General features: G+C 42.2%; 1 protein-coding gene across 2 annotated transcripts in view; it reads left to right on the top strand.

Annotated features, from left to right (window-relative positions):
• Positions 1–15,644, top strand: part of PATJ (PATJ crumbs cell polarity complex component) — a 228,617-nt gene that overhangs the window by 38,116 nt on the left and 174,857 nt on the right. For both annotated transcript variants that reach the window (XM_084636472.1, XM_084636473.1), the window contains 3 exons: positions 6,857–6,933; positions 10,024–10,080; positions 12,398–12,532. In XM_084636472.1, the coding sequence (XP_084492598.1) occupies positions 6,857–6,933; positions 10,024–10,080; positions 12,398–12,532 (269 nt within the window). The remainder of the gene's footprint in view (positions 1–6,856; positions 6,934–10,023; positions 10,081–12,397; positions 12,533–15,644) is intronic.

The raw sequence follows: 15,644 nt of genomic DNA, 5'->3' as shown, positions 1-15,644 counted from the left end.
ATTTTTAATCCAACAGTTACAAAGTGCAGGACACATTGCTACATAGTGAGCATATGAGAAGGGGAGAAGAGAAGATCTGCAAGACAAAGAAAGAGGTCAGCATTTGAAAGTTCCAGGGATCCAGATCTTAGCCTATACTTAAAAGTTAGGCTGGCATAGTTACATTGGTCAGAGGTCTGAAAAAAACGCACCCTTGATCGACATAGTTATGTCAACCTACCTCCAGTGTAGGAGCAGCTGTGTTGACAGAAGAATGCTTCTGTCAACATAGCTAACTTTGGTCGGGGAGGTGGTGTTTCTACACCAATGGGAAAACCCCTATCATCGGTGTAGGCTGTGTCTATTCTACGGGGTTATACCAACAGAGCTATGCCTGTAAAGTCTCTGTAGTGTAAACACACCTCAAAAAAAGTGTTGTATTTCAGGAAACCTAGTAAGTAACTAGTAATACTAGTACGATGGGGAAGAAAAGCTACATCCGATGAAGTGAGCTGTAGCTCACGAAAGCTTATGCTCAAATAAATTGGTTAGTCTCTAAGATGCCACTAGTACTCCTTTTCTTTTTACATGAAAGCAGAGAGTAAAGAGGTAAAGTTCTGAAGATATAGAATGTTACTGCTAATGCAAACCATTGCTGGGAAGCAATTCCATTTCTGAGGCCTTGTCTAATATAGATAATATAGCATGTGCCACAAACTATGAAAAACCAACCCAGAGAAGTGACCAAGAAATGGGGGGGGAAAAGGAATCCCATGGTACTGAGTGAAGGCATTGGAATTAATATGCTTGAACCAAACCTCTAGATCCAAAATCTTTTAAATTTTCAGGAAGTTCTCTTTAATGGGCTGAGCCCCAAAAAATCAAATAAGGACATGTGAATTTCGGGATTGTTTTAAGGATGGGGGAATGATCTTAATTTTCAGTTAACTGAACGCATTTAAGAGTCTGATCCTGAGAGATGTTGAGTGAGCATTCATGGTGGTCATAGAAGTGTATATGTGACTCTACTGGGAGTTTCAGATGTTCAGTGCTTTTCAGGTTGAGGCCATAATTTTGTAGCAGAAAAAGGGAGTTCATAGATTCATATATTATAAAGCCAGAAGGGACCACGAGTTTGTAAGCTAACTCTGGTTAAACTGTCGGTGTCTGGATAATCAGGACAGAGGTGACAAGTTTGGTAGATTCTGGGTGTAGTCGGACCCTGGTTTGGGACCACCTGATCCTGAACCCTGAGACGGGGGTGGGGGAATTATTTTCTTACCAGGTGTCCATGGGGAGGTTAAACCCTATCCTAGTGTGAGGATGCAGTTGACTGTAGGGGAACACATGAGGCCCCTGTTAGCAGGGCTGGCCTCAATGCTGACCTACTCCATTATCTGAGGACAAGATTGGGAGTATTTCTCGGAGATACTGAGCGGAGTTAAAATAGCCCTGGATTGCCCAGAGAGGCTAACTCAGGAGATCCGGTTCCTGACTGTTGCTAGCTATAGGTGAGGAGCTACACCCTGGAGTTGGGGTGTCTGGACAAGAGGATGCTCCCCCAGAAGCCCCACTTAGTGATGAAATGATGCCAGTGCCCCAATAGGATGGGGGCATCCTAACTAGAGGGACCAACTTGGCCAGAGATCAGAGGGAAGATGAGATCCTCAGCCAGGCCTATGACCAGCTGTCCGTGGACAACAGAGAGGTAATAGACCACATCGAGCAGAGCAGTACCCACAATTTACGCTCCGGGCTGAGCGACTATATCATCAGGAGAGAGACTGAGCGGCTGGTGAAGTTTGATCACAGTTCCTCGTTGCCCAGTCTCATCAGTGCAAGCTCATGTGGCTGGTTCATGCTGCCTCCGCTGCAGGCCACCTCAGCATGAGGAGACTGTGGCCAGGATTCTAGGCTGCTTCTACTGGCCTGGAAATCAACAAGAGGTCAAAGACGTCTGTAGCTCGTGTCTCAAGTGACAGCTCATTGGGTCTAAAGAGGGGTGGCCAAAGCCCCACTCGTCCCACTCCCATTTGAGAGAATCAGGATGGATCTGCTCAGACCCTTAGAAAAGAGTGCAGCTGGATATAAATGTATACTGGTTAGACTTGATAATGCCACCTGATATCTGAAAGCAGTCCCATGGCACTGCCCCAGTGCAAAGACTATTGCAGCAGAACTGCTAATGGTCTTTGCCCGCATCAGTGTGCCTAAAGAAATCCTAGCCAACTGAGGCACTAATTTTGTGTCCCATCTGTTGAAGGAGGCTTGTGAGCTATTAAAAACAAAGACCCTACAAATGTGCATCAATCGCCTGCAGACTGATGGTTTGGTCAATTGGTTCAACCAGACCTGAAAAGGATGTTTTAAAGAAGTTTATTACTGCATCTCTACACACTGGGATCAACTGATCCCCCTCCTTTTTATTTGACAGTTGGGAGGTACCCCAGTCATCTACTAGATTTCTTCCTGTTTGAACTCTTTTATATAAGAGACAACCTGGGGTATCTTAGACTTTGTCCATGAGATGTGGGACGAGTGGGCTCCTAAAACAGAGAATGTTGTACAATACATACTAAAGCTCTAGGAGAGGCTTGAAATCCTGGGGGCCTTCTTCACCAAAGAGAATCTCTTTAATTGGCCAATCTCTCTCAACAGGGCCAATGGTGAGCTTTTAACAAAGAAATGGATATGTGGATATGTATTTAAACTTGGGACCAAGTACTTTTGCTCCCTAGCACAACATCCAAGCTGCTCACTAAGCGGTAAGATCCATATTAAGTAGTACATGAAGCGGGGCCTGTTAAATATGAAATCAGACAAGAGGAAGACAATGCAGATCTACCAAATTAATCTCCTGAAGCCCTGGAGGGACTGGGAGGGCTTGTTTATCACTTCTGATCCATCTGAGCCAGAAATGGGACCCCAAACGTCCACATTCCTGGACCCTGACTCAATACTAATGGGGGCACAACTTCCATCCACAGCAAAGGGTCAAGGGAGAAACCTTCTGAATGCCTTCCCGATGGTGATTCACCCCAGTCAGGATGAACTCACTTCATTCAACATCATGTCCAGATAGAGCTGGGACAAGGCATCTGGGAGAACTCCCTGCCACTTCCCAAAAAAACTGTGGAATGCAGTGAAAGAGGAGCTCTGCACCAGGTTGGAGCTAGAGATCACTGAAGAATCCCACAGTGACTGATGATGCCCAGTTCTGCTGGACCCTAAGCTGGATGGCACGATCCAGTTTCTGTATAGATTTTTAGAAAAGTTAATGCAATCTCCGAATTCAACAGACATCCTATGTCCCAAGTGGATGAACTACTAATCCGGATGGGTGAGACTTAATATAGTACAGCATTAGATTTTACCAAGGGATACTAGCAGATCCGGCTCATACCAGAATCATGTGAGAAAACTGCCTTTGCTGCTCTGGTTTATATCCATTAAGGACTATGCCCTTTGGCCTCCATGGGTCCATAGTGACATTCCAATGACCCAAGTCCTCTGATCTGATGGTTTACATGATGCAGTTTATTTACAGGATGTGGTCATCTATGGCTGAGACTGGGAGGCCCACCTGCAACTGGTTGCCACTGTCCTCCCGTCCCTGTGGGAAGCCACCCTAACCACAAACCCAGCAACTTGTAAAATTGGAAGGATGACATCATCTAACTGGCATATCCTGTGGGGAAAGGTCAAGTCCAATCACTGTAGACAAAGTCCAGGCCTTAAAAGCTGCCCAAACTCGACTGCAAAAAATAGGTCTGGAGATGCTTAGGGGTCGCAGGTTATTACTGCTGGTTTGTGCCAGGGTTTTCCTTGATAGCGGCATCCCTCATGGACCTGATTAAGGACAGCTGTCCCTGGGAAGTTTTGATAGCCTGACATCTGCAAAAAAGCATTCAAAAAATGGAAAGGCCACTTGTGTAAAGAGCCTGTCCAGTTCATCCCAAACAGAAAACAGCCTGCTCTGTTTTTGAAAGAACTTATTTTGCAGACCAGTGTGTCAGAAGTAGGCCTGGGGGCAATCATATCCCAAGAAGTAAATGGAGAGAAACATTCTATGCTATTATTTTTTTAGCCACAAGCTATTCCCTCAGGAACTAGTGTGCTTTGTGATAGAAAAAGAAAGTCTGGTGGTGAAATGGGCTGAGGATTCTCTCTGATATTACATTCTGCGAAACCCATTGAAGCTGGACACTGATGGTGCCCCTTCGAGGTGGTTAATTGCAATGAAAGACACGAATCCCTGCCTTATGCGCTGGTACCTGTCTCTCTAGTCATATGCCTTTCAAGTACAGCATAGAGCTGGAAAGGCTCACCAAAAGGTGTTTTTGTTTTGTTTGTTTTTCCTGAGGGGCAGAGGGCATAGACAGCTGGCCTGGTTCCTTGGATGCCATCTTGAAGGGGAGGGTGTATGATGGGGTATACAAACCCCACACTGGGCATCATTATAGGGTTAATGAGCTGATGTGGGCTCAGGTGGCTCCACCCCACCACACCTGTGAGAGATGTCAGGTATGGAAGGAAGAGCTCAAAATGGGGAAGCCCACCTCAGTTGAGGGCAGAACAGGGAGGAGAACAGACCTTTAGTCTTCCATTCGTGGAGATGGGGTGATAGAAGACAGGAGCAACTTGGATGGCCACAGCCTCGTATTCCCACCCTGAAGGATGGGAGGGCCTGATTCACTTTTTGAGAGCACTATTATTCTGTATTTGCCTGCCAACTTAGTGGGGGGCCACAACTTGACAAGGGCTCCTGAAGAAAAAGAGCTTTTATCACAGTTGTGGAAGAGTTCATTTGTGTTAATTCTCTTTATTCATTGACAACCCTGGAAATGGCAAACTAGTTGGGGCTCTGCCAGAGGGTTGAGCCTCTTATGACTGGAACTGGGATAGGAAAATACCTGGACAGAGTAGAGCAGAGGCACAGGTGAATGCTGGGGCCCAGCCTGGGGCCTAGGGGGTGGATTGGAGCAGGAACTCTGATGACACTCCTTGCTATTCCTCTAAGTTGGAGGGAGAGTCTGGATGTCCATGCACATTGGGAAGGGTAGGCATTTGTTTGATAAAAGATGCATGATAGTAAGTGTATATTTTTGTGTTTGTGGAATTATGGTTCATGCTTGAAGCAGCTGGGAGGTAAACATGATCAGTCTGTACCTGATAATGAAGCAAAGTGGGGCCAAAGATGAGCATCTATTGACAGAAACCTAAATGTAATACTTAAAGAGAACAATATTTATCCCATATTTCATGAATTCAGGAGACTTCAATGTAGACCCAGTTAAAAAAGACAGTGTGTTCTTCGATGAATCTGTAGTGTAACTATAGAAGCCTACCTCTAAAGAATCTATTGGAGGCTTAATTCTTGATATAGTTCAATAAAGAAACAATGATCTGACTAAATCTGACCTGAAATCCTTCTGTGCTTGTATCTCTTGAGTCTGTGGTCAGATATATATGTACAATGGAGACTTCAAATTGGAATCTGAACTGCTTGGTTCTGTACAGAGAAATTCTGGTTAGGCAGCTGAGGTAAACTTGGCTATCTGGTGTGACAGAAAGTGGTTGGTAGGGATCAAAAGCTACATGGGGCTCAACATTGGGAGGAAAAATAATTAGCATAGAGACCAGATCTCTTGGGGTGTTGCATTGTAATGCAAATAAATCTGAGCCTTTGTTTTTAACTGTTGCTGTTTGATTCTTCCACTGTTACTGAAAAAATTGAATAGCTTGCAATTCCAAGTAATAAAGCGATGTAATGAGGATTGTGTTGCAAGTCTGATTTGTTAGTTCTATCCTCTAATATTGAAAAGTGAAGGGGGAGATTTTCAAAGGTACCCAATTCCTCCTGACTTTTGATGCGAGTTAGGCTTCCAACTCCTAAGGTATTTTGTTTAACAGTTTAACAAAACGTTCAACATGACATGCACACGCTTAAAGACTGAAAGGGGCTGCTGTGATTTGCATTCGGATTCCGGTAAGATGACATGTCAGTGATACCAAGTGTTCTGTGATTTGTCCAGACTTGTGATAATATTATGGCCATTTAAAAATAGTTTTCAGTAAATTCATTCTCCAGTTGCTGCTGCTCATTGGAATTTTGCTTTAGAGTTTGACTCTTACCAGCTCAACATTATTTAGGCTAGGAACTTTATATATGTGCTGAGCTTCTGGATGAGGTCAAATGCAGGGCAGCGAGTCATTTTATGCTGTCTAGCCCTGTCAAATTGTCTTACATGACTATAATACTGCCTTGGTTGCATAAGTAAGAAAGCTGAAAAGATATAAATGTCAAGATAGCCAAGTTCCCACGGAAGACTGGTTTAGAACTGGAGCTTATATTAAAGCTCATGTTACTCACTGGCCTAGTTAAACCAGACAAGCCTTTATACCTGCCAAATGTATAAATAAAGTCTGCCGCTGCATTGTGCTGATGTAGTCCCTTGATAATGGCAATGTCTTGTCAGGTGTTTACTTCTCAAAAGGGGTTGGTGTGGGAGGGGGGCACCACTGCTCTGTAGTGGTGAATGTTTAAACAGCATGTTTATAAAGCCATGTGAAATTTGCTTTGCAACCTGAAAGAATGATTTATTTACGGTATTAAACAGTACAGAACTCACATCTCATCAGTGTAACCATCACCTTTTATGCTTCTCAAATGAATAAATTTCACTTCAGCGGTAGCTGACATTTGTATTGTTTTCTTGCAGAAGTCTATTCTGATTCGCACTGCTTGATAGACCAAAATTAATGTATTTTTATTCTTCTGATCATTCCCCGTAATCTTTTATTTAAGCTGCATCTTTATTGAAGTAAATGTACTTGGCAGGGTTTAGTAAATTTAACATTCACGTTTATATTTTAGGAAGAGACCCAGACACTCCAGAAAAGGAGTTGAAATCCAAGTGGGGAAAACTGCTGGGATCTGATTATGAAGTCATGGTATGTTATCCTTCAATAAAGTACACTCATTTATGTTTCTTTAAATTACAGCGAGGTGAGCTTAACTTTACAAGCTGTTCAGGGGTTGGAACAGATCAGTAGAGTAGCATTTTTTGTTTTCCCTGAACATTCAAGGATGAAATATAGGGATGTTATAATTAACACATTTTTGTTCTGTTTATGTCTGTACTATTGCGTAAGTGTGAGTAATGTTTTTATTCTTTTTAAATCAACCTCATTTTTAAATTTGTAACGTATCAGCCACTTAAAATATTTGGCATTTTTATGATTGTTTTAATGATCTGTTTGTTTTATTGTACGCTTAGAAAAGGCTCAGGATATGAGTCGTATGTTTCACAATGAATCTTACATTTTTATGAGAAGAATTATTATCAGCTGTATTTGGGAGAAAAGGAAGTAGTTCAGGTTAGGGGTAACTTTGAGGTGCTAACTGCCCATTAGATTTTCCTTCACCTCTTATTAGAGAATTTTCAAGGAAGAGATTGATTACATTTCTAAATATGAATCATCACAGGGGGAATGACCAGGTTTTTTTGCATTCATTACTGCTTTTTAAGACTGTGCCAGCTGAGTGCGTTTTTAAATAAAACATTCAAGCCAGCATCCTTTTCTGATGTCTTTAAAAAAAAAAAACCTGTTTATCTTTGCAAAACATGTCCACTTGATTCAGAGATTCTTTTATTTTTACTGTTTGGCAGAACTATCACTCCAAATGTCTTGTTGGAAGATTTAAAGTAGCATTAAGAGGTGTCTTGAGGAGCTCCCTTCTCTGCAATCCATTAGTGCTCCTTTAAGAACTTTGAAGTCCATATAAGGCTGTGTTTTGATTCAATAAATCTAGTTACTCACGCCAACTGCTAGATATCCCCATCCTTGCACTGCCAGAGCCTGACATTACTTTCTTTAGCACCATCCCATTTTCCAATATATGTATGGGATGTAAAGCTGGTTCATGAAGCTCAGGGGTCCACATTTTCCTTCCATTGTAGCAAATGTGGTTGTGACAGTAAAAATGTCTAAATTTGGCCCATCTGAATAATAGAAGGTCATGGTCGACCAGCACCTTTTTCAAAGTCTTTGCTTTTTTCCTTTGCATATGCCTCTCCTCCATTTTGGAACACCTCATGTTACCATGACGCACAGTTGGGTTTGAGCCTGGTAATGCAAACCCTTACACAGTCCTTACTGCCACACACAGCTCCATTTAAATCAGTAGGACTACTAGGAGTTTGAAGGATTGAGCTCTTTCTGATCACTTTAACAGCCACCAAGTCCTTCTGAGGTGAGGGGCTGATTACTGAGTGTGGGATTTAGATCCAGTCTCTGATTTTGATATCTTGTGGTGATAACTCTAAGGCGCCAAAATGGACCAAGATGTGCAATAAAAATTAAAAAGCATAATTTTCTTGTCTTTATTTTACTGTCGGCTGTTCTTATAATCAGTCCTCTGCTATAATTCAGCACTCCAATAAAGTTTCACAAAAAGAAAAGGAGGACTTGTGGCACCTTAGAGACTAACCAATTTATTAGAGCATAAGCTTTCGTGAGCTACAGCTCACTTCCTCAGATGCATATCGTGGAAACTGCAGCAGGCTTTATATATACACAGAGAATATGAAACAATACCTATTCCCACCCCACTGTCCTGCTGGTAATAGCTTATCTAAAGTGATTTCCAGCACAAATCCAGGTTTTCTCACCCTCCACCCCCCCACACAAATTCACTCTCCTGCTGGTGATAGCCCATCCAAAGTGACAACTCTTTACACAATGTGCATGACAATCAAGCTGGGCTATTTCCTGCATAAATCCAGGTTCTCACATCCCCCCCACCCCCATACACACACAAACTCACTCTCCTGCTGGTAATAGCTCATCCAAACTGACCACTCTTCAAGTTAAAATCCAAGTTAAACCAGAACATCTGGGGGGGGGGGGGTAGGAAAAAACAAGAGGAAACAGGCTACCTTGCATAATGACTTAGCCACTCCAAGTCTCTATTTAAGCCTAAATTAATAGTATCCAATTTGCAAATGAATTCCAATTCAGCAGTTTCTCGCTGGAGTCTGGATTTGTAGTTTGTAGCCCGTTGCCAACTGTGCCCACATATCTATTCAGGGGACACCATCACAGGGCCTAATAACATCAGCCACACTATCAGAGGCTCGTTCACCTGCACATCCACCAATGTGATATATGCCATCATGTGCCAGCAATGCCCCTCTGCCATGTACATTGGTCAAACTGGACAGTCTCTACGTAAAAGAATAAATGGACACAAATCAGATGTCAAGAATTATAACATTCATAAACCAGTCGGAGAACACTTCAATCTCTCTGGTCACGCAATCACAGACATGAAGGTCGCTATCTTAAAACAAAAAAACTACAAATCCAGACTCCAGCGAGAAACTGCTGAATTGGAATTCATTTGCAAATTGGATACTATTAATTTAGGCTTAAATAGAGACTTGGAGTGGCTAAGTCATTATGCAAGGTAGCCTGTTTCCTCTTGTTTTTTCCTACCCCCCCCCCAGATGTTCTGGTTTAACTTGGATTTTAACTTGAAGAGTGGTCAGTTTGGATGAGCTATTACCAGCAGGAGAGTGAGTTTGTGTGTGTATGGGGGTGGGGGGGATGTGAGAACCTGGATTTATGCAGGAAATAGCCCAGCTTGATTGTCATGCACATTGTGTAAAGAGTTGTCACTTTGGATGGGCTATCACCAGCAGGAGAGTGAATTTGTGTGGGGGGGTGGAGGGTGAGAAAACCTGGATTTGTGCTGGAAATCACTTTAGATAAGCTATTACCAGCAGGACAGTGGGGTGGGAATAGGTATTGTTTCATATTCTCTGTGTATATATAAAGCCTGCTGCAGTTTCCACGATATGCATCTGAGGAAGTGAGCTGTAGCTCACGAAAGCTTATGCTCTAATAAATTGGTTAGTCTCTAAGGTGCCACAAGTCCTCCTTTTCTTTTTGCGAATACAGACTAACACGGCTGTTACTCTGAAACCAATAAAGTTTGTGTACTAGTAGTATTTATTTGTCATGGTGTTCAATTTTTAGGTGGTTCGTGTAGACGTGCCAATTACAGATGATGCTGAGCTCCAGAAATACTCAAAGGTATGGAATCTTATTTCATTTTCTCTTTTTTTTGAGATGGGCATGAACCAAAACCTTAGAGATGAATACTTCTGAAATACGGGGGAGTTCTAGCATTGGCTCTAGCTCATCTCTCCTGCTTTGAGCAGGGGTTGGACTAGATGACCTCCTGAGGTCCTTTCCAACCCTGATATTCTATGATTCTATGAAATACTGCCACTTGCTGCCAATGCTGCTCATGTATACTGGGTCTGAATTCCTTCACACACCTTTTCTGAAAGAATTAAAACCCAAAACCAAAAAACCCCACATAGGAAAATAGGCCATGCAGAGTGTCCTAAATCTCCTCAGACTCTGTCGGGCAAGTGGGGAGCATGACTTTCAAGAATCTAGGGCCCCTTACTTCTAAATCTGGGGGCTGCTGGCTTCAGTGCTTTAGCTGATGCCAGTTATTGGGATAGGAGTTGGAGAGAGGCAAGAGTGGCACCTTGAATAATACCTGGAAACCAGTGCAGACTATGGAGCAGAGTGTCGCACTGACTACGAGAAACTTTTTGTTAGGTAAAGTCCTAATGCTGTAAGGGATTTGCAAGTGTGGACTCTTACTACTGTATGGAGTCACATTAACTGCAGTATCAGAGCCTAAATGGGCATCTGTCCAGAAGTAGCTGGGGTACCAGCAAGACCACCAAGTTGTAAACTTGAGTGATAGAAGGCAGGCAAAGTTCCTGAATGAAGGGAACAGATATTATCTCTGCTATCTTTTGTTTCTTCACAGCCTGCTAGCTTGTCTGGATTGAGCCTCAGCTAGCCTGCTAAGAAAGTTTTCCTAATGGTCGCAGATATTTGCTATGTGGAGTTTTACTAGAGAGTAATACGGTATTAAGGTTGTCCCTAGAGAAATGGCCAGCTCAAAATCAATGAAATTCCTTGTGGAAATATGGATACAAGTGAAAGCAACTATTTGCCAAAGATACTTCAGAGAGATGTTCCCTGCCCCAAAGACAGATACAAATGTCATCAATAAATGAGATGATGACTGATTGTGTGTTTAGGTTTTATTGGCTTCCTCTAAAATAGTGATTGTGATCCTGCGACAGATTTTATTAAACTTTATTAAGTTTATGTACTATTGTGGGCTGGAATTGTATGTCATCTCTTTAGGGGGAGAGATGTGACTGACATAAAACCTGGAAGTTCAAAAGACTGTACTGAAAATATGTAAGACAAGTATGGACTTCTGGGACAATAAGTGTTAAGTGGATTTCCTGGGGAATACCTCAGGAGAGGTTAATGCAAATTCTCCAACTCTGGTTATGCAAAAACCTAGAGTTGTGAAGATGCCCTGAGAAAAGGGTCTTGTCTGCTGATTACCTGTTACAGAATGCCAAGACCAAAGGGCCAAGCTGTATAAAGAAATAGCAGATCTGCCCAGCCTGGATTTTGGTTCTGGATGCAAGACAGATATGAACTAGTACCCAGGGGGAAACCTAGTGGTTGGTTTTGAAGGACTAAAACCTATCCGAGCTCTAGGCTGGAGTTGGGTGTGACCTCCTATAAATTTTTTTTAGCATGTGTGTAAGAACTTTTATTGTTTTTAATGTTTTCTCTGTAATGCTTTTACCTTATGAATAAATGTGGTCTCTTAGAAGTTGTATGGTAACTTACTACTTTGGGCAGTAAACTGTCCGTAGCCCTTGGCGAGAAAGCAAAGCACAGACACTAGCCTTTTTAGGCAATTTGGCTTGCTGGGCATATCACAGTGGAAGGCAAGGAGCTATGTAGCCTTAAAATCCCTGATCAGGAGGGCGTGGGACATGGGTCTCTGCCTAAGAGAGGTGATGACTGGGAGCTGTAAGCCTAAAGTGCGTGTCCTTGATTAACCATGGAGGGGGAATACAGGTGCCTTTACCTTGAAGCTTTCAGGAGTAGGATCTTCCTCTTTGGGCATGCCTTTAGTGAAGAGTAACCCCCTTTTAGACAGAGGATAGATGTCAGGTGCTATTTTTAGGGGGCGGTCCTATACATCCACCTCTCCTCTGTTTTGGTTTTTTTTTTTTTTTCCAGTTTATCACTGTGGTGATATTATTGAGAAGAAGATAGTGATGTACGTTTTTCCAGAAGACAGACTGTGCAAGGGAAAAACAGCAATCTAATTGAATAGAAAAATTAGCAAAATTTGTGTGATGCAACACTAGTTATGTCAGAGTTAGGATTTAAACATGCTAATGTGCAGCTAGTTTAATCTGAATTGGTCAGTTATTGAAAGTTTTAAATGCATTTGTTACATATAGAAATACATGTTTGTAAACATAGCCACTGCTTATTTTTTTGGCAGCTATTGCCTCTCCACACTTTGAGATTAGGAGTTGAACTTGATACATTTGATGGACATCACTACATATCTTCAATTGCTCCAGATGGTCCAATTGCTACGCTTGGCCTACTGCAACTGGAGGATGAACTTCTAGAGGTAAAGTCCACAGAACTAGAAATGAAGGGTTGTTCTTTCTGCTCAGCCTCTTTAAAAATATACTTTTATGACATTTTAGGCTGGCTAATGCGTGTGCACAGTAGTACCTTTTAAACAATCAATGGGTAGGAAGAGCATGGGGTTAGGAGTCAAAAAAGCTGGATTCTGTACTATTCTGGCTGTGCCACAGGCTTCCTGTAAGATTAGGGACAAGTCAGTAAATTGCTTTGTGCCTTAGTCTTGCCATTGGTAAATGGGGAAATAATACTGCTCTATCTTGCCAAGGGTCTTGTCAGGTTTATGTAATAGGCATACTTTTTATCTATTGTACTTGAATTAAGAGTCTTTGGCCTTGTCTACTCTAAAGGGAAAAATTGATCTAAGCTATGCAATTTGAGTTACGTGAATAGTGTAACTCAAATTGATGTAGCTTAGATCTACTTACCACAGGGTCCACAGTATGCAGCGTTGACGGGAGACGCTCTCCCGTTGACTCCCCTTACTTCTCGATCCGGTGGAGTACAGGAGTTGATGGGAGAGTGATCAGCGGTCGATTTAGTGGGTCTTCACTAGGGGTGAGAGTAATATACTTCTTAAATTGAGCCTTACTGGACATTTTTAATCTGAACCTGCTCCTAGAGGCAGCAAAGGACAAAGTCCCACTGACTTCCCTGAGAAAAGGATCAGGGCCTTTGCTAGATTAGTTCATCTCAGGTCCAGGGCTCAAGTGGCCTGGGTTTTGGTCATTATCAACCCTTTAGCACCAAAAAGTCTACTTGTATCACTGAGATCTAATGCATGTCCTTTTAACATCAGCCACGCTATCAGAGGCTCGTTCACCTGCACATCCACCAATGTGATATATGCCATCATGTGCCAGCAATGCCCCTCTGCCATGTACATTGGTCAAACTGGACAGTCTCTACGTAAAAGAATAAATGGACACAAATCAGATGTCAAGAATTATAACATTCATAAACCAGTCGGAGAACACTTCAATCTCTCTGGTCACACAATCACAGACATGAAGGTCGCTATCTTAAAACAAAAAAACTTCAAATCCAGACTCCAGCGAGAAACTGCTGAATTGGAATTCATTTGCAAATTGGATACTATTAATTTAGGCTTAAATAGAGACTGGGAGTGGCTAAGTCATTATGCAAGGTAGCCTGTTTCCTCTTGTTTTTTCCTACCCCCCCCCCCCGATGTTCTGGTTTAACTTGGATTTAAACTTGGAGAGTGGTCAGTTTGGATGAGCTATTACCAGCAGGAGAGTGAGTTTGTGTGTGTATGGGGGTGGGGGGGATGTGAGAAAACCTGGATTTGTGCAGGAAATAGCCCAACTTGATTGTCATGCACATTGTGTAAAGAGTTGTCACTTTGGATGGGCTATCACCAGCAGGAGAGTGAATTTGTGTGGGGGGGTGGAGGGTGAGAAAACCTGGATTTGTGCTGGAAATGGCCCACCTGATGATCACTTTAGATAAGCTATTACCAGCAGGACAGTGGGGTGGGAGGAGGTATTGGTTCATATTCTCTGTGTATATATAAAGTCTGCTGCAGTTTCCACGATATGCATCTGATGAAGTGAGCTGTAGCTCACGAAAGCTTATGCTCTAATAAATTGGTTAGTCTCTAAGGTGCCACAAGTCCTCCTTTTCTTTTTGTGAATACAGACTAACACGGCTGTTACTCTGAAACCTGTCCTTTTATTATTTCTTAACAGAGGAAATCTGGATTTCCACATGACAGGGTTAATGGAATGTTGAAAGTGTTATTTAAATATCTTGGCCATTGAACAAAAATGTGAATACTAAGAGCAAAAAAACCAACACTCTGGAAAAATTTTATTGTATAAATAATAAAGAAAAACTTGTTTCAATTTATACAAGTCCACAAGTATATCCAGCACTAGTGAATTTTATAATATTTAACCACTCCCCTCCTCCCCCCCAACCCCCTTCTGTAGCTTAAAAAACAACTGAAACAAAACCATGCTCTAGGGTTAAAACTATATATACCAAGTTTCAGCCTAGAGCATGTTTTTACAGCCAAGCTATAAATCCTCTTAAATAGGGGCTGGTAATGGAAATTATGGCAGCCCTTAACTAAAGCGAACAGCATTACACAGGTGCTGATATAACAACTGGAGGTAGTTTGAATTAATAATTAATGAGGGAGATACATTTTTAAATGTATAGCAAGTTTAAACATTTATAAAGGTCTATTTGATGCATGATGATAGGAATCATAGTACTTAAAAAAAAATTTTTTTAAAAATTCTATTTTAACGGATTTTTCTTATGTTGTTTTCATGGTGTCCGTTGCCTCCTTGTCACTCTCCCAATCCTAAAACCTCCATTATTGTCATTTGGTGGAATGGCTAGTATGGAGTGATCAGTGGATGGGGCATCTGGCACCCTTCCTGCTTAGAGATTGATCTCCAGCAGCTATAAGAGAGCAGAGAGGGAGTCCCCAAGTCTACTGGTGGGCATAGAGTAGCCCTTGTCCATCAATCACAGAATGCTGAAAGATGATAACTTCCCACCACACTAGGACTCCAAATGCATTTTAAAAAACCAACAACTTTGTACCAATATTTCTGTTTAAATAATTAAGTAATGGTTTAGCCTAATAGCTCAGCAGTCACTGCAATGCTGGATTACAGTTCCTGGAGCTCGCTGAAAACATCTGCCATTTTAGAGGGCAGGAAAACAAGAATTCCAGTTCCCAACAAATGTCAAGGTTTCGACTTGCAGTTTCGTTCTGAGGTGGAACTAAAACGAGGCCTTTCTCATGTGTTTTTGCCAAACAGCACCATAGAGTTAGGCGATGCCTATGCTTACGGCAGCATGTAAAGTACAGGCATTACACATGTAGCTCCATACAGCTGGGGAAGGCAATGGGGAAAGGCTCTAGCAGCAGGACACTACACGGCTAAAAATGCCAGTGCAGATGCGGGAGGCACTGCTTAGGCGTGTAAAGAGCCACATGGGGTATATACCCTGGAGGTTCAGGCACGTAGAGCACACTATTCACCTAAGCAGTGCCTCCTGTCTACATTTTACTTACTACACTGCCTACTGCTACACTGCGTTGGTTGGCCGTGAAG

The sequence above is a fragment of the Lepidochelys olivacea genome (genome assembly GCF_965140295.1).
Source record: "Lepidochelys olivacea isolate rLepOli2 genome assembly, chromosome: 8".
Lineage (NCBI taxonomy): Eukaryota > Metazoa > Chordata > Testudines > Cheloniidae > Lepidochelys > Lepidochelys olivacea.
The sequence above is the reverse complement of the archived record's forward strand: the minus strand, read 5'-3'. Positions and strand labels throughout refer to the sequence as shown.